The following is a 20,713-nucleotide window of genomic DNA, read 5'->3' on the forward strand; positions in this document are numbered from 1 at the left end:
GTGCCCACGGTGAGCGCATCACAAGACAGGACATGGTGGACAACACAAGCATCTTGGACAGGGAGAATAACATGTGGAAGCTGAGGATCCTCGAGGCCGCCTACATCCTAGAACACTGCCCGTCCATGTGTGATCAGCGCGAACACAGGGGACGGATCACGCTGACAGGATAGGAGGTGATGGTGAAGTGTGTGTGTGTGTGTGTGTGTGGGGAGGGGACTGTTCAGTGTATAGTGAACGAGACATTTCGTTCATTCTGATACGTTAGTATCTGCTAGATCGGTGGTAGTAGATGGAGATGTTGCATGATGGAAGCAGCACGTTTGAATTTTCGAACTAGATTCGAACAACCGTGCACTGAATTTTGACAGGTCACATCGCATTTGTTTTAAGGTCAACAAAAATGTATGAAGTAACTTAGATATAATGTAAGTGTTAAATGTGATGAGAGTGTAAAGTGTAAATGCCTGATGACGAAGTGAGTACTTCGAAACGCGTCGCAAAACGTAAATCAATATAATGCATGTATGAACATTGGAGATACTTTACACCAGCTGCCAGAAACTGACCGGAAAGTGATAAGAAAGAAAGAAAAGCTTCAAAAGAAAGTGATAAAAAACAAATACGCGATCGTATTCAACCAAACTTGCCTCAAAGAAGATATATTGCCTGCTTATACACATATATATATATATATATATATATATATATATATATATATATATATATATATATATATATATATATATATATATATATATATATATATATATATATATATATTAATTCATCGAGCTGCAGCTACACCAAACACCGGTGTATCTCCTTCCCTTCACAACACCGGAAGAGGGTGTACCCAATTGGCTACTAACACCACACATTGGTGTAAGGGTATTTGTTTTGTACCCGTAAAGAAGGTGCAAATTAATGGTGTAGCACCTTTTTATGGTGTAAAGACGTCGTGTAGCACCACAAACTGGTGTACTTACAGTGATTTAACGCCATACGCCAGTGTATGTGCCTGGTGTTACACCAGGATTCAGTGTATGCTTACACCAAAGCTTGGTGTTGAAACTACACCGGTGCAGGTGCTCAAAAACGGTGGGGTGTAAACATTTCCTAAAAAGGTGTTAACACCAGGAGCGGGTGTGAATTTATTTTCAGTGTTGTTAAAATGCCTTGAATGGTTAGCCTAGAAACTACTTTCTTATACCAGCGATGAATAGCTCGACACTTGAGGGAATCATGCTTAGCTAACATTTTGCTCACATCTGTACTGATCTCCACTGGGTGAAACTGGATGCATATTGCATAGGTGAAAGGAAGTATGTGATATCCTTTCAAGACTTACCTATCACTATAATAGGTACACATTGGAAAGGAATGAGCTAATCGGACAACATTTTGTTTAAACTATTTCATGCCATGTTTTGTCTGTCGTTATGCATTACTGGAACAATTTGCTGTCAGAATCACGACAGCCGTCTTGAACAAAGACCTACTTCAGAGTTCGGATGATATACCGTTCTCCGTCTTGTTTGCGCCTTGTTGGCTTCCGGAAAGCGAAAGGCATAGCAGACGGAGCTTCTAAGCTTAATTTGCATAGTTTGACGGGAAACAATCGATACCCATATTTGATATTCACGTGGCTTGCAGTCGTCCAAGTTTGAAACACGATGGCATAGAAATCGGGACAAAGTGAGGTGACTACATAGGAAGGAAGAAAAGAAAGGATGAAAGCATTGTGTAGGAGAAACTAAAAAAGAGAACAAAAAGGAGAGGGAAGAGAAAGATACAGAGTGAGAGGCAGAGGGAAAGAGAGGGTAGAGGGAGAGAGGCAGAGAGAGCGAGAAAGAGAGAGAGAGAGCGAGAGAGAGAGAGGAGAGAGAGAGAGAGAGAGAGAGAGAGAGAGAGAGAGAGAGAGAGAGAGAGAGAGAGAGAGAGAGAGAGAGAGAGAGAGAGACATGGGAAGGACACTGCTGAAAACTGTGCTCAGTGCTGCCACATGGGCCCACAGCTATCTACGGTTCATTTAACTTTGAAGTTTAATGAACACGCGGGTCAGGGTCGGGCGTTCAGTGATGCGTGTCATTTGATCTAAGAAGCAATCTTTGCTTGGTGTCAGCTGCATTGACCGTCCCGCCGCTGACCGTGACGGACCCACCAGTCACCACTGACCGTTCCGACAATGACTCCCACCACAGACTAGTCACCGACCGTTTTATCTCATTCCCAGGCATATCGGCTATCTCATGTTACCGGTGCATCTCTCGCGGCGGGGATAACGCAGCCTGCGAGGACCCGTTCACGCGCAACGTCAGCAGTTCTGTCGATCTGGCCCCGTGCATGGGAGGACGACAGCTGCTCAGTGGCCTCTTCCCCTCCACGGCCTGTATGAAGCTGGCCGGGGTCTTCAGTGAGTGACGGGAGCGCCAGGGGACGAGCTGGGACACAGTCTGCTGATGGGGTCACATGATCATCAGCTGATGCTGGGTGGTCGGTCAACTGACGTTGTCATGTTCAACGCTTATATGCTCTACTTATCTTTCTTCTTAGAAATACCATAGCTGATTCTGAAACACACGTCTGGTGATAAATGGCACGTCTCCTGATATTGTGACATGTCACTGTGACATTTCCGCTGACATGGTGTCGCGTCCACCGATTGAATACCTACACCCCTGTGGTACGTGATATTCTATACAAATGTTTCGACTTTCGGTCTCTGTGAACTTTCACGCACCAGACTTTAGCGCCGGACTGTGGTGAAACCAAGTGTAATTAAGGCAAGACGTGTAACAGCCCCAATTAGCCCTGTTTTCGAACTGTTTTACTTTCCTACGATTTTGTATAGGCATTCAAGATTCGTTTAAGATATTTTGATGCAAGTAGATAAATAATAACGATCTCCACTGTTACGACACCGGCTGGGCCACCCAAAAACTGCAGTTAAGTTTAGCACTGTGCTCATTGCTCAGCTTACCGTAAGTCGCAACTCTCATTGAAGTAAAGTGCGATTATTGATGATGACGAGCAGGAGTGTCATGCTATACACAGCACAAATAGGGTCATCCATCGACCATCCATGACCATAACACAGGGCACCATCCAGAGCAGTCACGGATGCCACAAATGTCGCAGTCACAGAGGCCACAGGACACAGCGGAGGTCACGTTCGCTAGGCCGCTGTCCAATGTCCATATCATACGCGCCCGGCGCCAACAAATTATTGTCCATTAGCCCAGAGGTACGTGACGCCAACAGCAGTGGCACGTGACACCAGCGGTGACGTGTGGTCCCAGCAGCACTCAGCACAGCGGCACATGTGTGACGGTGGCTGTCTCAGTGTGCTGATTACTGGAAATGAGCCGTGCACAGGTGTGCTAATAAGAGCCGACTAGCGCGAGTACGCCGTGCGCGCTCAGATGCAATATATCCAGGCAAAATGCGCTCGTCTGTGTAACCTTGCCGATTTCGATGAACAAAGTCACGTGCGGCTCAACGTGGGCGCTGACGGATCAGAGGAAGCACAAGCCTCCGAGCCCACTATAAACATCCCCCCATGTCAAATTACGCGTCATTTTATATGAATGTGACATCACGTATTTATGTCATCCGTATTTGTGTGACATCACCTGCTTGACGTCACATGTCACGTGACGTTTGTGACGCCCTCTGTGTACCGTTTCCCCCAGAGGACACTGGGGAGCGGGTACTGGTGCGCGGCTGTTTGTGACACCCCTCTGTACCCCCTCCCTCAGAGGACACCGGGGAGCGGGTACTGGTGCGCGGCTGTGCCCTCGACAGCGGCCAGCTCGTACCCGACTCCGATGTGGTCCAAGTGGTGCACTGTGGCGGACTCATCTTCCAGGACAGGTGAGCCGAGCAAAGTTACGAAACGCTATATCAGTTTAGTTGAGCTAACGTAATAGTTTACCTGAGTTATATCGCTTGTAAAATGATGTTAACGGATTAGTTCGCTTTGTTGTTGAATGTTAATTGGGATTAGAGGTTAGGTAGCACACGTAAAGTAGTTTACACCAGCCTCACTAAAATAATCTCGTAACTGTTCAATGTTCATCGGTTACCCACATACATGACACATCACACACTGCGTCCCAGTCATCCCTCCACAAACGAACCTAACCGGTGTCGTTTCTCTGGCCTCCCCACAGACACGTGCACGGCTGTCTCCAAAGCTGTGCCGAGGAGGACGGCTGTAACGGCTCTCAGAGCTGGTTCAGCTCACTCAGTCTCACAGCTCTCCTCACAGCAGCCTCCGCCGTCCTCCGGTAGCTGCAGTGACGTCATTATTGCCACTATGACGTCATCATGTATATCATGACGTCAGCATTGTCATCATGACGTCAGAGCTGCAATTAGTGCCATCACTATTGCTACCGTGATGTCACCATTTTCGACATGGATCACTATTGCTACCGTGAAGTCAAAATTTATATCATAACATCACTATTACAGTATTGACACCGAAATTCCGTTAATCAGTTAATCCGTTTACCAGAGTGCATGTGAAAGAGACAGTTTCGCGAAATACCAACAGCTCAGCCACTTCATCGCAAGTTATCGTTGTGCGAAGTGGCAATGGCATATGGGTGGCAAAAGGTTTGTTGCTTTCATGCAAAAATGCTAACAAGTTATTGTAGCTGTGGATGGAAGCAGAAGAACAGGTGACATTGCGGAGAACTATGACGTTATTCGAGTCACCGTCGGAGTCAATGAGATGAGCTGTGTGTGACTTCATTTGAGATGCATTCACTTAGTGTTTAAGGTTGAGCGTTTGTGCGTGCAATGTCCGGGCATTGTACTACATTTTGCCGTGTCGAGATATCAGCCTCATTCATGTGTGCGACTTACGGGCATGTGGATCTGATGTTATAGAGCTCTGTAGTCGTCTTGGTGTAGACTTTGTAAGCTCGATAGGAAGGCTCCTCGAATAAAAATGTCCAGGATGGGAGTCTGGTGCATTCCACAAGCAGTCAGGGGCTGAAAAATGCAATAAGTAGCGACTTGACTAATGCTTACCCAGGCAACCTGTAGTATGAGTTATTTTTATATACCTATGATCTACAATCTACATGCATACAGTAAAGTAACCCAATTTCTATTAGCTCAATCTCACCTAAGCAAGAGCCTCTCAATTTGTATAGAGCAGCATGTAACTCAAACCGCTCACAGGGCCACAGGGCTACTATGAAAACATCACTATAGATTATAGTGCGCAGAACAAAAGGCAAAGAAGCGTAATGTTCGGACGTGAGATCACGAGCGGTGACCTCTCACAAGCGCAAAATGTACCATATTGTAAAAATGACATCTCTTGGTGTAGAGTGTATGTACCTGATCTGAGCTGATTGATAGTGAGGCCAAATATACATGCTCTGTTGGTAATGCAAAGGGAAAATGTGAAGTGTTTTGGCGGCAAGTTAAATTAATCCCTCATATGTGTGTGTATTGTGTATTGTGTATGTGCTGTTTATGCATGGTGTTTGGTGAAATATATGAATGGCGGATGTGTTTATGGTGCTTTTGTACCGAGTCAACTATTCTCAGCAGTTAGTTCTCAGCTTGTGGAGCCCAATTTATTCACAAAATGTTCTCTACAGCGCTTAGATCTAGGCTTTAACGAGATACAAGAGACACATTTGACAGGACGATAGCCCTTCAGAAGAAAACTTTCGGGCTAGATTGAGCTAGGCGTAGGCTGTTGTAAATGCGAATGCCTTCAACTTCCTACAATCAACAATCAACATATGTTAAAAGCAGCTTGACCTTCGCCCCAGTGGGGGGGGGGGGGGCATATGTCACCACCCTGTCGCGTTTTTTGCGTGTGAATAAAAAACCGCGGTGCGTAGCGCCGCGCCGCTTGGGGTAGCTTTTGGTACATCAATTTTGGACAATGTGTGAAATTTTTGACCCCAGGTCATGTCAGGTCAGGTCACCAGGTCAAGTTAACTGAGCAAGCCTAAACAAGTTTGCAATCATGTCCAGCCTGCAGTGTTTGTCAGAAAGGTTTCAAACTTGATGGATTGCATGCTGTTGTGGGTGCCTACAATTTGCATATCTCGGATTTTTTATATCCGTGACCTAAGGTCAGGTCAGTGGCGTGACCTTTCCATTACAAGTCAATGGAGAAAAATGAAAATGCCTCTAGATCCATGTGTACGCATAGGAACAGTCAAAATATTTCAGAATCACAGTGATTTGGACCACCCGTGATGACCAAGGTGTCATTTTTGCTGATAGCCTCTAGAAAGATCATTCGAGGTCATTTGAGGCTACGAACATATTTTTGCCAATAACTCACGATTGGAAAGAGATAGAACGCTGGGGATGGTCTCATTGTGTTTGTCTTGTTGAGACGCATCTACTGATATGCAACATGACCTTTTCTGGTCAGGTCATGACCTTGACCTGAGGTCAAATTTTCAAGTTGACCTTTCAAGGTCAAATTATAGTTCATTCGACGCGTCTCGGCGAGAGGAACACGATTCTAGCAATAGAAATGTCGTGGCTTTTGTAGTCGAAAGTTATTGTCGAAAAACATTTTTCGTAAAAACAGCTATTTTTGGAGTTTTTGCCCTCTGGAGGCTAAACCGTTGACCTGAGGTCAATTTTGATAATGACCTTATCAAAAGAAGAGTTCAAAAGCTATCGTTTGCCGTTCCATGTAATTTTCTAGCTACCATAGTTCCTGAGATAGCGGCATGTTTTCTGAAAAATATAATGACAATTGGCAAATTTTGACCTTTGATGATCTCTGGTGACCCCAATATTGCTTTAAGATGAAAAATGACTGAAATATTTTCAAACGTACGCATTGAGAGCTATCGACTGCTTTTTACCGCGTCTTTCTAGCCCTAATAGTTTTTGAGTTAGAGGTGGGTGGTAACATATGCCCCCCCCCCCCCCCACTAGGGCGAAGTTGGCCGAGACCGCCACTGGGGCGCGGGTTAACCTAAATGCCCAGCAACCCAAGACCTCAAATAATATTATAAAGGTACCGAGCCTAAAGTACACTGACCCTAAAGTCAGTATCGTCATTAGAAGGATGAAGAGTAACTTGTTGCTCATTTCTATCAGAAATAGACAAATAAACCAATATAATTCGGGTGTGGCCTTTCCTGAGTGGTACAAGATCACAATTGTGATGTTGTACCACGGAGGAAGGGCCACGCCCGAATACATGTACCGGGTGGCCCAAAAAAAACGTTCCGAACTTTGGAGGCCTATATCTCAAATTCGAGTGTAAATAACAAGCCAAAATTTTCATCAAGGTTGCGTCACATCTTTGCGCATTGGTATGCCAAATTATAACACTGTAACATCATTTTCAAGCCAGCAATCTTATGTTGAATTATGTAAGACGTTTTTGCTTTTTTTGCCGATGTTGAACGGCAGTAATGATTGGCTTAGACGTACCATGTTAGAAAAAAAGAATGGAAAAATAGAACACGTGAATAAAACCAGCACGTGTGTTGTTATTTTAAATATTTTTGTCCCACTTATGTGCCAAATATTCAAATACTGAGCCAAAATAGTGTTAATGGATGCCATTTGTTTTAACAAGTCCTGTTTCGAGCAGGAGTGGCACGGTGCATGGGTTACTGCTGATCGCCCTCCCTTCAAGAAGATCAAACAGTGAATCGACCGAATAAGGAAAAAAGCTAGAGGGAATGTGTCACCCTGAGGCCTGAACCATCAATGAGACTAGTTGCCAGTAGCAGTCATGGCTGCAGGCCGTGGTGCCGAGATGGAAGTGGCCCGTTCACTCACATTTTTTTTTAGTAAACATCTGAGCAAAAAAGTAATTTTTACATGACATGCTAGAAACACGAACCATTTAAAAAGTAATTGAGCGAATAACATAAAAATCATACCATTTACTGAAAATGTATGCCGTATTGACTATTGGAAGTTGTAATGTTGTATCGTTGTCGCTTTCTGAGAAATATTGATTTAAAGTTGGGAACGTTTTTTCTGGGCCACCCGGTATATTGGCTTATTTTTCTATTTCTGATAGAAATGAGCAACAGGTTATTTTTCATCTTTCTAATAACTAATCTTATTAACAATGCTGAACACAACGTTCTAATACCTGAAAGCAGTATCGTCAGTTAAATTATTACGTTTAGGTACATGGGGCCAAAATGATTGATCTCTAGACTAATAATTTATTATTTTCCGTCATACCTATAATTCAATATTAATCAGTGATCAATGATCGTCGAAGTTTTGCAGATTACCAAAATCCGTAAGACGTTCGCGTAAGGCGGTCGCGTAAGGCGTAAGGCGTTCGCACTAAAATTGCATGCATGCATTTGCTTACGTTATTGCACAGCTAAGGCTTGAGAGGCATTTCAGACGCGACATTGGTCACGGTGCACTGCCAGTGACGCATTATGGGTGCCCACAGTGCGTCAGCCCTTACTCAAACGGCCTAATGGTGTATCCAATGACTTAGATCGATCACGCGGAGGCCACTGAAGCCGACAGATTCGCGTTTCAGCTGCAGTAAAACGACACAATTATATAGTGCGCACGGCGCCGCTGTGGAGGAAATTGATACCTCAACGGGATATTGCATAACGCTCTTCATTTAACCCGCGCCCGGCTGGGGGTCCTGGATTTCCACGCCCTGCTGGGGGGGGGGGGGTGTTTGAACACCCCCCCTTGTAACTCGGCTCCTGGGCCACGTAGCGATACGCGGAAGGCGGCGTTCGAAAGAGCGTCAAAAATAATGACGAAATCACTTCGGTCAATTTTTTGGTCAGGTCAAAGGTCAGGTCACCAGAGGTCATTGAAGGCAAAATTTCGCCGATTTCCAGGTCGAATGTCGAAAATTTCCAAGAAGCCAACGCATAACTCGAGAACCAATAGAGCTACAGCGCCGCGGAAAAGCGCATTCGATAGCCCTATTAAAGCCGTTTCTGAGTAATTCTCTCAGATTTGACCTAACGTCAACGGTTTTGCCTGCAGGGGGCAAAAACTGCAAAAATAGCTGATTTTTTCGGAAACAGTTTTTCTGCAATAACTTTTGACTCAAGCCTTGTACGAGCTTACTTTTACCGGCATTGTGTTCCTCTCGTCAAGACGCATCGAATGAACTATGAGTTGACCTTGAAAGGTCAACTTGAAAATTTGACCTCAGGTCAAGGTCATGACCTGACCGGAAAGGGTCATGTTGCATATCAGTCGATCCGTATCGTCGAGCTGAACACATCTAAGGCGTTTTCATCGCTCTAGCATGCCTCTATCAAAAGTTATTTGCGAAAAACTGTTAGATACCATTCGTGACCTAAGATGACCTCAGGGCATAAACAAGGGTCACGGACACCATTTTCATGTTCAGTGTGTCTAAACCACTTGTAATTCGGTGTTTGGGAGTGTTTATAATGTCTTTTGTCCAAAAGAGGCGCATTTCAATTTTCTCCCATTGACTTATAATGGGGAGGTCGCAAAATTGACCTGACCTTAGGTCATTGATATCAAAATTCTGAGATATACATTTTGTACATGCTATTGCTCTTAGCAATCGCTGAAAGTTTCAAAGCGATCGGTCACTCGGTGTAGCTATGACAGACATTGAAACTTTTTATGAGGTGAGGTCACTTCAAGTGACCTGGTGACCTGACCTTGAATGACCTTGGTCTGAAATTTTCACAACATGTGTAGAATTGATGTATGATAAGGTGTACCAAAAACGGCGGCGCTCCGCGCCGCCGTTTTTGAGATATTCGCGAAAAACCACAAGGGGGGGGTGTTCAAACACCCCCCCCCCCAGCAGGGCGCGGGTTAATAGGGCATTCACTTCTATACGGTGTCCGCAGTTATCTTTCGATGATCGACGGCCCTCGTAAGGTATGCTATGTATGTGCCCCCATCGCCCACTCTCTTTTCAAGTCATGTAGTGCGAGCTGGGAAGGTGTCAGCGGTACTCTCCGAACACGGGTTCGATCCGGATGGTTGTGACGGCCACGCTCCGGCTCCGCCCGTCGCCCTAACGGTGTCGGTAAGCCGGCCTCCAGGCTCCGTGCCGGCCGGCCGCCGGCCGCCGGTGAACCGTTAGTGACCCACAACTGTACGCGGCCCACATGACTGCTCCCATGATGCGGCAACAGAACGATGGGAGGTAGGTCGCAGGTAGCGGGCCGAGAGATTCGTGAACACGGTCTACTACAAAAACCTATGTACCTACTATAGGTCGTCTATATACTCTGATAAGAACAGTGGTCACTGGTCAGCTACGGTAATGTACTGGAAAATAGTGGCCAATGGCCATGGCCCATTGAACTGTGTGCTGGTTTGGCACTCGGTTCGTTATCAAATATGGTTTCTTACTCTCTACGTTATGTTACATCCAGCTATATACAGATACATACCGGGTGGCCCAAAAAAAACGTTCCGAACTTTGGAGGCCTATATCTCAAATTCGAGTGCAAGTAACCAGTCAAAATTTTCATCAAGTTTGCGTCACTTCTTTGCGCATTGGTATGTCAAATTATAACACTGTACCATCATTTTCAAGCCAGCAATCTTATGTTGAATCAAGTAAGACGTTTTTGCTTTTTTTGCCGTTGTTGAACGGAACTAATGATTGGCTTAGACGTACCATGTTAGAAAAAATACAAAAAAAAAATAGAACAGCTTGAATGATACCAGCACGTGTGTTGCTATTTCATATATTTTTGTCACACTTATGTGCCAAATATTCGAATACTAAGCCAAAGTTGTGTTAATGGATGCCATTCGTTTCAACACAAGTCCTGTTTCGAGGCGAAGGAGTGGCACGGTGCATGGGTTACTGCTGATCGCCCTCCCTTCAAGAAGATCAAATAGTAAATCGACCGAATAAGGAAAAAAGCTAGAGGGAATGTGTCACCCTGAGGCCTGAACCACCAATGAGACTAGTTGCCAGTAGCATTCATGGCTGTAGGCCGTGGTGCCGAGATGGAAGTGGCCCGTTCACTCACATTTTTGGTAAACAACAGAGCAAAAAAGTGATTTTTACATGGCATGCTAGAAACACGAACCGTTTAAAAAGTAATTGACCGAATAACATAAAAATCATACCATTCACTTAAAATACATGTCGCATTGACTATTGGAAGTTTCAATGTTGTATCTTTATCGCTTTCTGAGAAATATTGATTTAAAATTGGGAACGTTTTTTCTGGGCCACCCGGTATATTTATCTGCAGTAATAATATCGAATATCACACCAGAGACACCTATATGGCATCACATAGGTATACTCGCACATGATCATAGATACCTAGGCCTTGAGATTTTACAGATAAAATCTTAACCCCTAGAGTAGTGTGTTTCATAGCATGTACTACTTTCTTTGCATTTCATATTGTGCTGCTTTCTCCCATGCAGCTAATATTTGTCGCTTACGTCTTTCAATTCGTACTATACACATGAAGTATCTTTTCTTCCTGATCTGATGACAATCCGCATCGCACTGTACCGATCCCCTTCCAAAAGCGAAAGAGCACACACTATTCACTGGCGACATTTCTGAGCAGCACCGTGGATCCGGCATCGCAGGGGTTCCACTCTGCACGCTATACCTGAATAAAAGCTCCCTGCAGAGTGTCTGACAGCAAAGCGTACGCGACACGATGTCTTGGCATTCACACGCCAATATCCGCGAACTGGTCGGCAAACGAGTAGCTGTCCAGCGGCAGCGGCTGCCAGCCCCTGGCCTTGAAGTCCTGGTTGAGCTGATGGACGTGCCTCCACACCTCGGCCCGCAGTCGAGTCGGATAGGTCACATTGTCCGGCACCACGCCGTGTCGGTGGCTGTGCACGCGACCCTCCAGGTGACCTCTCACACACTCGAGTCTCGCCGGGTCGGGCTCCACCTCGAGGAAGCGCAAAATCCGGCCCAGCTCCACCATGGTATCGCTCATCAGCCGGTGATAGTGAAGGATGTAAACATCATCGGTGTACTCGATCCAGCGTGAGTACAGGTCGTACCACTCGCGCGCATAGTAGGTGACAAAGTGGTGCCACTCGGGGCCGTGGTACAGCTCGGTCATATCACCCTCGTTCACCATGCTGTGTGTGTGGTCGTACTTCTTCCAGGAGATGAATTCTCGGAACGGGTCGCGGATGATGACCACTGCCCGTCGCGGCAGTCCGGGCGGGAACGCGGCCAGCGGGTGCTGCAGGGTATCGTCAATGCGGTTGGCCTCCCTGACCGACCACGGTTGCGGCCAGGTCTGGCTGCGCGCCACCAGCGTGTTGCCCTGCGTCCAGTTCAGTAGCTCGCCCAGGTAGCCGAAGTCGACCCACTGGTTGAAGCCCTTGCGGCTCACCTGCCAGATCTGCTCCGGTGTGCGCGAGGCGTTCCGGTTGGAGACGTTGCGGTACTGGTGGTACTCGGGTCCGCCGACGCATGTGAAGATGCCGGTGGATGCCTCCAGGAGGTACCGCACCCAGGTGTTACCCGAGCGCGGCAGCGAGGCCAGGTACACGAGCGGCATCTCTCGATCCCGGGTGAACCGGGTGACCAGGTGGGCGCAGCGCCGGTTGCCGGCGAACCACGCCTGCTCGGGCAGACCGCGCGCCCAGAGATCGGAGATGAGCCGGCCCCGATGGCGTCCCTCCGGGGACCCTCCGCCCCAGCCGGGGCCCGGCTGGATCAGCAGCACCGTCAGCAGCACGCAGCCAGTGATGGTGATCAGGAGCCGCGTCATGTGCCGCGGCACCAGTAGCGACCTCAGCGGCCTGAACACAGACATGGCTGGCGTGCTGATCACGGACCGATCACAAACTAACACGGACGGATCACTGACCGATCACGAACTAATCACGGAACATTCACAGACCGAAGCGACACAACAGGAACTCACGGACCAATCGCAAACCTATCACAGAAAAAATGCTGATTAATCTGCTCGCCGGCCAGTCGTCACGAGCTGATGACGTATTTAACACGAAATACGAGTAAATCAACCGATAAGTACAAATCACAGGCTAATCGAGCGATCGAACATCGGAATATTCAGGAGCCATCACGAAAAGATCACGAACTAATAACGCGGTAATCACTCTCACGAATTGAGCTCGGGACAATCCGATCCGTCATCGACCGATCAACGGACTGGTCTCACGACCCGGGGCATGTCTGGGTCGTTCACACTTCCACCTGCGGAAAGAAATGCATCTGATCAGTCCCTACAGGTGTAGATGCACCACAAAGAGGATTGTACTCAAACGGTAGCACTTTGGGTGAGTGCATTGCTAAGTAACAAGTAACTGAGTGAGATATTAATGTGACCGACGCATAAGCATGGTTATCTACTTCCACATCAATACCATCCATGGTATTTCGGCACGCCGAAAACAACCTATCGGTGTCCAGAGGTGGATCCAGCTCAGAGTTTTTTTTTGGGGTTGGGGGCAAACCATAACAATTTATCGATTCTTTCCATGCATCGTCCATAGACGTAATGTTAAAATTATGCCGTTTGGAAGGGGGCAAATGCCGATTTTGCCCCCCCCCCCTGGATCCGCCACTGTCGCTGTCCTATTGACACTGTGAATGTAATGATTCAAAGCGATGAACGGAAACATTCCGCGGTAGGCTTTGGTAGATAGCTCAACCGCATTCATGCATTATGCATAGCTTTTCTATCACTGCTCTTGCAGTCATGACCTGCGCTCTGCAAACATGCACACTGCACAGTGCACTGGAAGCCACCGCCGGTTGAGCCAACATTTGCGCTTAACAATCACTGACCGAAGGTTTTCAGCAAATATAGACGGCACCAAAGTAAGCACTGTATCTTTGCACAAAACGTTTTCGGTATTGTCAGAAGTCAATCAAGTAACGCGCAATGAGTGGTTAAATGGTTTGACTGTTGGGTTACTGCTATACAGGAAAGCAAACACCACAATGCTTCATAAGTGCTAGTGCGTCTTATAACTTGTGATTTTAAGCTTGCGCTCTATTTCTACGACACGCATACATAAACACAGACAAATTGATAGTTGGATAAGCCAGGAGCATAAATGCTGACTTCTTAAAGCTTTTAACTTTTCATGGAGCTAATGATAGTTCACTTACCTATAGTCTCCGTTCCATGTAGTTAAGTATGCACTAGGTAGCTCACTTTGCATTTCCTTCTGCCCCAAATCTACCCAGCTTCATCCCTGCATATCACCAATCCCAACACGGTGCTGTCACCACTCGGCTCACTGATCTGCACCAACACCATCCGCGCACCACCGCCGCCGTGACATCACTGTACCTACTGGTGCTGGGGAACCGGCACACCACCGAGCCGGGTCAACCGCACCGTCCGCGCCGCCCGCGCCGCCCGGAGAGAGAGAGAGAGAGAGAGAGAGAGAGAGAGAGAGAGAGAGAGAGAGAGAGAGAGAGAGAGAGAGAGAGAGAGAGAGAGAGAGAGAGAGAGAGAGAGGTGGAGGGAGGGATGGGAGGGAAAGACTATATGGTTTAGGTTGGTATTGGAATGTATCGGCTTGGTATTACGAAATCGAATGGTAAACTACGAGCCGTTGCATTGCATATATGGTAGGCGTAATGAATTAAAAATGAAACGTTAAAAATGTGCAATAGTTACAAAGTCATAGTCAAAAAGAAGAGGAAGTAGAAGTGAAAATTAAGATAAAGGCGTCAAGAACGCAATGATCTCCGTCTCTCTCTCTCTCTCTCTCTCTCTCTCTCTCTCTCTCTCTCTCTCTCTCTCTCTCTCTCTCTCTCTCTCTCTCTCTCTCTCTCTCTCTCTCTCTCTCTCTCTCTCTCTCTCTCTCTCTCTCTCTCTCTCTCTCTCTCTCTCTCTCTCTCTCTCTCTCTCTCTCTCTCTCTCTCTCTCTCTCTCTCTCTCTCTCTCTCTCTCTCTCTCTCTCTCTCTCTCTCTCTCTCTCTCTCTCTCTCTCCGCCTCCCATGCTAACTCCCATGGACGCTGGACGGCTAGCTGACCGAAAACGGTCGCATGCGCCATGACTCAGCTGTTCTGTTGGCGGCTCTCTCTCCGACTGAGAATTGGGGAAAATGAGGTCGATGTGGCCGTCGACCGCGCGACGCGGCAGTCTTGAACACCGGGAGCGGACAGAACTGCGGGTTTTTGCCGCTACGTGAGGGCGGCTCTAGGCTCGGTCCATGCCTCGGTACTTAGTCGTGGTCGTGAAGATGGTTATGTCGGATAGGTGCAGTGTTTAACCCGCGCATGACTGGGGTATTTTCCATAGCGCGGCTGCCGGGGGGGGGGGGGGGGAGGGTTCTACAGAGCCCCCCTCCTATCTCCGAAACTATCTCATTATGCCGATTGTCGAAATTCAAACGGCGGCTGATAGTCCTGGGAAAAATGTCGAGCGAAACCAAATTTCATTAACCTCAAGGTCACCGATGACGTCACAGGTCAGGTCAAACTAAAAATTATTAGCATTTTGGCTTGTTCACATTTTGGGCTCTGGCCGCCGTCTTACAAGTCAGATCAGGCTCATTTTTGGTTAAGGTTTACACACTCGTGAACAGATGCTTTAGATACCCTGAGGGTACCAAACTTGTACTTTGATTTTCAGGTCAGGGTCAGGTCATCACAGGTCACGGAAATATTATGTCATGCGTCCGTCACGTGACACATGTTTTATGGTCCATTTAGGCCATATATTTCGAATTTGTTGTCGTTTTGTGTCATTCGAGGTCATTTTGAGCTGAATTTAGCTTAGGTCAGGTCACTTTCAGGTCAAAAAAGGTCAAATTTTGAAATTAAATTTTTTTCAACAAAAAGGGTGTCTATTGGATGCCGTTTGAGCTCAGGAACACGATGGTGCTATTTATATTGGTGTAAGATGTCAAATACGTACTGAAAAATTGATTTGAAAAAATTATAATTGTATTTTTTGCAATAGGATGCGTATACCTTGGCCATTTTTGAAGATATTTAGCTACAACTTGCTAGAGTAAGTTATAAGCATGTGGTCTATCACAAATATTACGGTTTGTTTCGAAAAGTCAAATCATTGTGAAAAAAATAATTTTTGAATTTTATAATATATAATTTTCGAAATTTTCAAAATTTTGAAAATCCAAAACCGCAGTTTGATAGCACAGTCGATTCTGAGTCCTCTCATGCAAAGAAATTGGATCTAGCTTAAAAACTGAGCTCTTGGGAGCGATTGCCGTGGTTCAATGTTTTGCGTCGAAATCGGCCGAACATGACGTCACTCTGACGTCATTTCTGGCCGACCTATGGTAGCTACGAAGCACCGATTGTTTATGTGTCCATATTACATGAAATCATGATCTGAGAAGCTTTTACCAAAAACGCAGTCAAAAAACTTCACAAAAAGCTTGCCTAACGCAATTCAAAAAGCTTGCCTAACGCAATTCAGCTTGCCTAACGCAATTATTTTAGATGGCCTAGGTTGACCTTGACCCTGACCTTGACATCTGTACATCGTCGAACAACATGTTCCATGATAGGTGGGAGGTAAGACTGGCAAAAAAGGCCGAAATCAGGGTGACAAAAGCTCACAAGGCCCATAGCCAACGCAAGATGTTGAGAATCGGTCATTTGGGTCATGACATGACCTGAAAAACAAGGTCATATCTCCGAAACCAAAAACCACAGAAACTTGAAATTTTCAGTGGACATCAAGAAAGGATAGAGGAGCAGCTATACGAAAAATCAGTCTTCTAGCTCTAAACATATTGAGTGCAGAGCAGAAAACTACCTGGAGGGTGGCAGCCCCCCCCCCCCCATGTGCGGGCGAGGGTTAAAAGGTATTTCTTTTCTAATTAATTACACAAATTTCCAGTCTAGGGTACCTTTAATATAGGTTTGTAGCGGATGCCTTCAGCGTCATCCGGCATCCTAAGGGATGCCTAAGTCGCAAGTGCCTAAATGCCTAAGTGTATTTAGGGCCTTGAGTCGCAAGTTAGCTCAGGCGAGGTGCAGCCTCGTTGCCGATTGCAGCGCCAGTGTCGAGCTCACTGACGAGCATCTGTCCAACTACTGATTGACGATACCGCCGCCAGGTGCTGCTGATCTCCCAAAGTCTCTGCTCCTCGGCGTGTATCGGCGTTGCTCGTGACAAAACAAAAGGGTCCGGGACATTTTTTGTCCCCCTGTCTGACTTCCTGTCTAACTCCGTAAAGAGAGACGCAACGTAAATCGCTCAAAATGCGGCAAAATCGGTTGGAGATCGACGAAGGCATTCCGAGGAGTCCATTGCTGTGCTCAAAGTTCAGGATCAAGGTCAAGTTTATGATGGTCAAAATTAGCCTGGAAACATTAGGATCAATAATTTTTTTCATGTTGCTGATGCCTATTACATAAATTTAACCCTCGCCGGTCGAGGGGAGGGGGGGGGGCCGAAGCCGCCCCCCATGCAGTTTTTTTTTCACGCTAGCTGCTAGCTCAGCACAAACATGCCGGAGATAGAGAGCTGAGCTTGGCATGGTTCAAGCAAGATCTTTTGACACCAACCGCATTTTCGTTTCAGGTCAGGTCACTGACCTATGACGTCATAAGTAAACCTCTGCACGGTCCTCAGATATCGTAACTTCGCAACGCCCTCAGTGCCTAAAGAAATTTTACAGGAAGATACCACTTACAGTCATGTGTTATCCTCTACAGGTCTCGCAACTTGTATACCTATTATATCTTGGCTTTTTCCAAAATGTCACGTGAGGTCAGGTCGGTCACGTGACCTCACCATCATAAGTCAATGAGCCATGAGGAACTATATGGAAATTGTTATTTTGGTGGCGGGAATGATGATCTAAAACTATCTCAAGCACATGGAATCAGGATTTCACTCCTTGCAATGTTCGATGGTTCACGTTTGCTTTGTTGACATTTTCACTAGGGTCATAAGAGTTTTTCGTTAATAACTCCCGGTCAAATTGAGGTGGAGACGGGAAAGCCACCAATGGACTCGGGGAGACTTGACGAATCGAATGTTATGCGGTATGACCTCCTTCGACAAGCTTCGTAGCCTGAGGGGCTCTGACCTGACCTTGAACCGAGGTCAACACCTTAAGTTGACCTAATCCGAACAAAAAGTATATCATTTGGTGCGCCTTAGTTAGGCGAACACGATGAGGCCAAAATCCAGGGCTCAAAAAAGATGTTTGGTGGTCGCCGACCAAAAGTTTTATTCATATTGTGGTCGCAGCACCGGTTGCCCAGTGCCAACTGCCCATGGCTCTTGTTGTCGGACACGCAAAGGAACGTTTGAACCTTCTAATGCTACTATTCCCAGCCCCGTAGCCCACATCAAGCACCACCAATGTACACGAATCTGCAATTAAGTACAACATGGATTAAAAGCAGTGGTTTGATCGCTAACGCTGCGTTCGGACAGCCCAGTTTCCACGTGGAGTTTCTACGCCGATGAGCTCCCCACGAAAACGCCTTTCGGCCGTTTGGCCATAGCGTTTCGCACTGACCGAATGCGTTTGCGTGAGGAATTCCTCGACGTGGAAGTTCCACGCAGTGACCGGGCTGTCCGAACGCAGCCTAAATACACCATAAAAAAAAAAAACAAGAGTAAAATTTTGCGCCCGAATCCCTATCCCTACCCCTCCCCTGGTGGGCGACCAATGAACGGCGCTCGTCGGCGATTTTGACAACCACTCTTCCCCATTGGTTTAACACGGGTGGTCGCACAGAAAACGCCGACGAGCGCCGATGGGGAAGCGTGGTAGTATTCCCGTGTACGGAAGGTGGTAGTTTATCCTACAACAGTGGTATGTTAGCCCACCGTCCAGTGTCCAGGTTGTACCGTGGAAATAACCATAACAATTGACTACATGAAACATGATGCGCATAAGTGATGCTGAGGCTATGTCAATATTCTTACCAATATTTATATAGCTTTTCAAAGATATTCTTCAAAATTTGTTTCATATTTCGCGTTTTTGGTCGCACCATTGGGAAATGTTATAGCATTCGTGGTCGCCGACCTCATCGGCAGGACGGAGCTTTATTTGAGCCCTGCCAAAATCGCGGCTATGCGGCCATTTTATTGCGAAGCTATTTATCAAGAACCGATCCCATGACTTGGGCCACTTGACCTGACCTCAGAAGTCACCGGTTGACCTAAGACCTTAAAATCGAGTAACACCCGCTGCGTCTCGTAATGGCGCATATTCTCGTTTTTCCCCGAGGCTCTAGCTCCATCAGGGGCGAAACAGTGATGGGGGTCGTAGTACCCTGCCCGGGAGGAGCTCACTGTCATGCGTGCGCGGCGGGTCTTCGAGGACGATGTCACACATCTACCAACCAACTGACAACTGACTGAGCCATCTACCAACTGACGTGTACCCTCTGTCAGAAGACATACATCGGGGAAACCGGCAGAATGGTGCGACTCCGGTACAATGAACATTTACGAGACGCCAAAAACCAACGCAGAGATTCACCTCTCGGGGACCATTTCCGGGAAGAACACCGTGGCATACAACCAAGCCCATCACACGTGACAGCTCTGCAATAATACAAGTGCGCAAGAATGAGCGCGAGAGAAAGATTGCTGAATCTCTTCACATTAAGGCCGCCCCACACTGGAACTCGCATGCGGGTTGCGAGTTTGCGGGTTTTGAGTTTGCGGGCATAATACCAATTCATAGAACCAGTAAAACGCCTTTTGGGCGAAGAACGAGCGAGAGAGATAGTGATCCCTGTACGTGCGGAAGGGCGAGAGGGTGCTTCCAACGGGCTTGCGCAAAGCACCCTTCTAACCGGTCGCTAGCGGTGTGCCAAATTTGAACGCAATCGGCCCAGCCGTTCCTGAGATCTGGTAGCGGCATTCTGCACGTGCGCACGTGCAAACGGGGTCCAAAATGACTTTTGCACGGCACCCTACTAACCGGTCCCCAACCGTGTACCAAATTTGAGCGCAATCGGCCCAGCCGTTCTCGAGATCTGGAAACGCCCCCTGCACGTGCGCACGTGCAGTAGCACCCTAACCGCAACACATGGGAATGCATTGCCTGGTGGGTGCCTACCTGTATGCCAAGTTTCAGCGAAATCGCCCCATTAATTACCGAGTTACTGAAATGGGAACAAATTTGGCACCTCTTATTGTTGTATTTTGCACGTGCACTGGGGGTGACCTACATGCATCGAGAGTATCCTATTTTGGGTAGAAGGGATGCTGCTACCCTACAAAAATTACCGCAAGTCAATCGCCCAAGCGGCTGCTGAGATATGAGCCTCTCAAAATCACTACTTTTGCAAAACAGCTTGAACACCCTTGACTTTTCACGTGGCACGTGCCGCGACGGTCACTGAGATGTATCAAAAGTAGTCAATTACGGGGTAGAAGGGATGGGGCTACCCAACAAAAAAGACCGCAGGCCAATCGGTCCAGCGGTTGCTGAGATATAAGCCTCTCAAAAGCGTTACAGGCCGGGCCGGGCCGGGCCGCTCATACTGAGATTTCTCCGTTATATTGAAAAGACTCACTTCGCTCGCTGCGCTCGCTCGCTCGTAATGATTAGACCGTTCCCTTATGGTAACTTCATGAATGCAGTGAAGCCAGTTCACCTTCAGAAACTTACATATAGTCGCAATACCAGCGCAACGAACCAAAATTCTACTCCAACGAAAAACCCGCAAACCTCGCAGAACTCGCAGACCTCGCAGCGAGGAAAATCGAAAGTTGACTCAAAATCAACTATTGGAATGCGATGCAAGGTCGCTCGCA

The 20,713-nt window shown here is 47.0% G+C and overlaps 2 protein-coding genes across 3 annotated transcripts; one reads left to right on the top strand and one right to left on the bottom strand.

Annotated features, from left to right (window-relative positions):
- Positions 1 to 4,663, top strand: LOC122363554. Of its 2 annotated transcripts, XM_043332979.1 has the most exons (4): positions 1 to 478; positions 2,237 to 2,416; positions 3,762 to 3,876; positions 4,176 to 4,663. In XM_043332979.1, exons 2-4 carry the CDS (start codon positions 2,347 to 2,349, stop codon positions 4,294 to 4,296), a joined length of 306 nt encoding a protein of 101 aa, XP_043188914.1. In that variant the 5' UTR covers positions 1 to 478; positions 2,237 to 2,346; the 3' UTR covers positions 4,297 to 4,663. The 2 variants fall into 2 exon arrangements, with proteins under 2 accessions (XP_043188914.1, XP_043188916.1); XM_043332981.1 differs by lacking the exon at positions 1 to 478 and having other exon boundaries at positions 2,160 to 2,416.
- Positions 4,664 to 11,010: 6,347 nt separating this feature from the next.
- LOC122363547 (WSC domain-containing protein 2-like) lies at positions 11,011 to 14,286 on the bottom strand. Its single transcript, XM_043332964.1, has 2 exons — positions 14,099 to 14,286; positions 11,011 to 13,177 (listed from the first exon to the last, which is right to left on the bottom strand). The coding sequence occupies exon 2, from the start codon at positions 12,768 to 12,770 to the stop codon at positions 11,658 to 11,660; it is 1,113 nt and encodes a 370-aa protein (XP_043188899.1). The 5' UTR covers positions 12,771 to 13,177; positions 14,099 to 14,286; the 3' UTR covers positions 11,011 to 11,657.
- Positions 14,287 to 20,713: the final 6,427 nt, after the last annotated feature.

This window comes from Amphibalanus amphitrite, unplaced genomic scaffold (assembly GCF_019059575.1).
Source record: "Amphibalanus amphitrite isolate SeventyFive unplaced genomic scaffold, NRLGWU_Aamphi_draft 000627F_arrow, whole genome shotgun sequence".
NCBI lineage: Eukaryota > Metazoa > Arthropoda > Thecostraca > Balanomorpha > Balanidae > Amphibalanus > Amphibalanus amphitrite.

Coding starts and splice junctions, on each gene's coding strand:
- LOC122363547 (XM_043332964.1), bottom strand. CDS start 12,770: ATGTCTGTGTTCAGGCCGCTGAGGTCGCTACTGGTGCCGCGGCACATG.
- LOC122363554 (XM_043332979.1), top strand. CDS start 2,347: ATGGGAGGACGACAGCTGCTCAGTGGCCTCTTCCCCTCCACGGCCTGT. Junction 2,417..3,761: donor GAAGCTGGCCGGGGTCTTCA/GTGAGTGACGGG, acceptor CCCCTCCCTCAG/AGGACACCGGGGAGCGGGTA. Junction 3,877..4,175: donor GGACTCATCTTCCAGGACAG/GTGAGCCGAGCA, acceptor GCCTCCCCACAG/ACACGTGCACGGCTGTCTCC.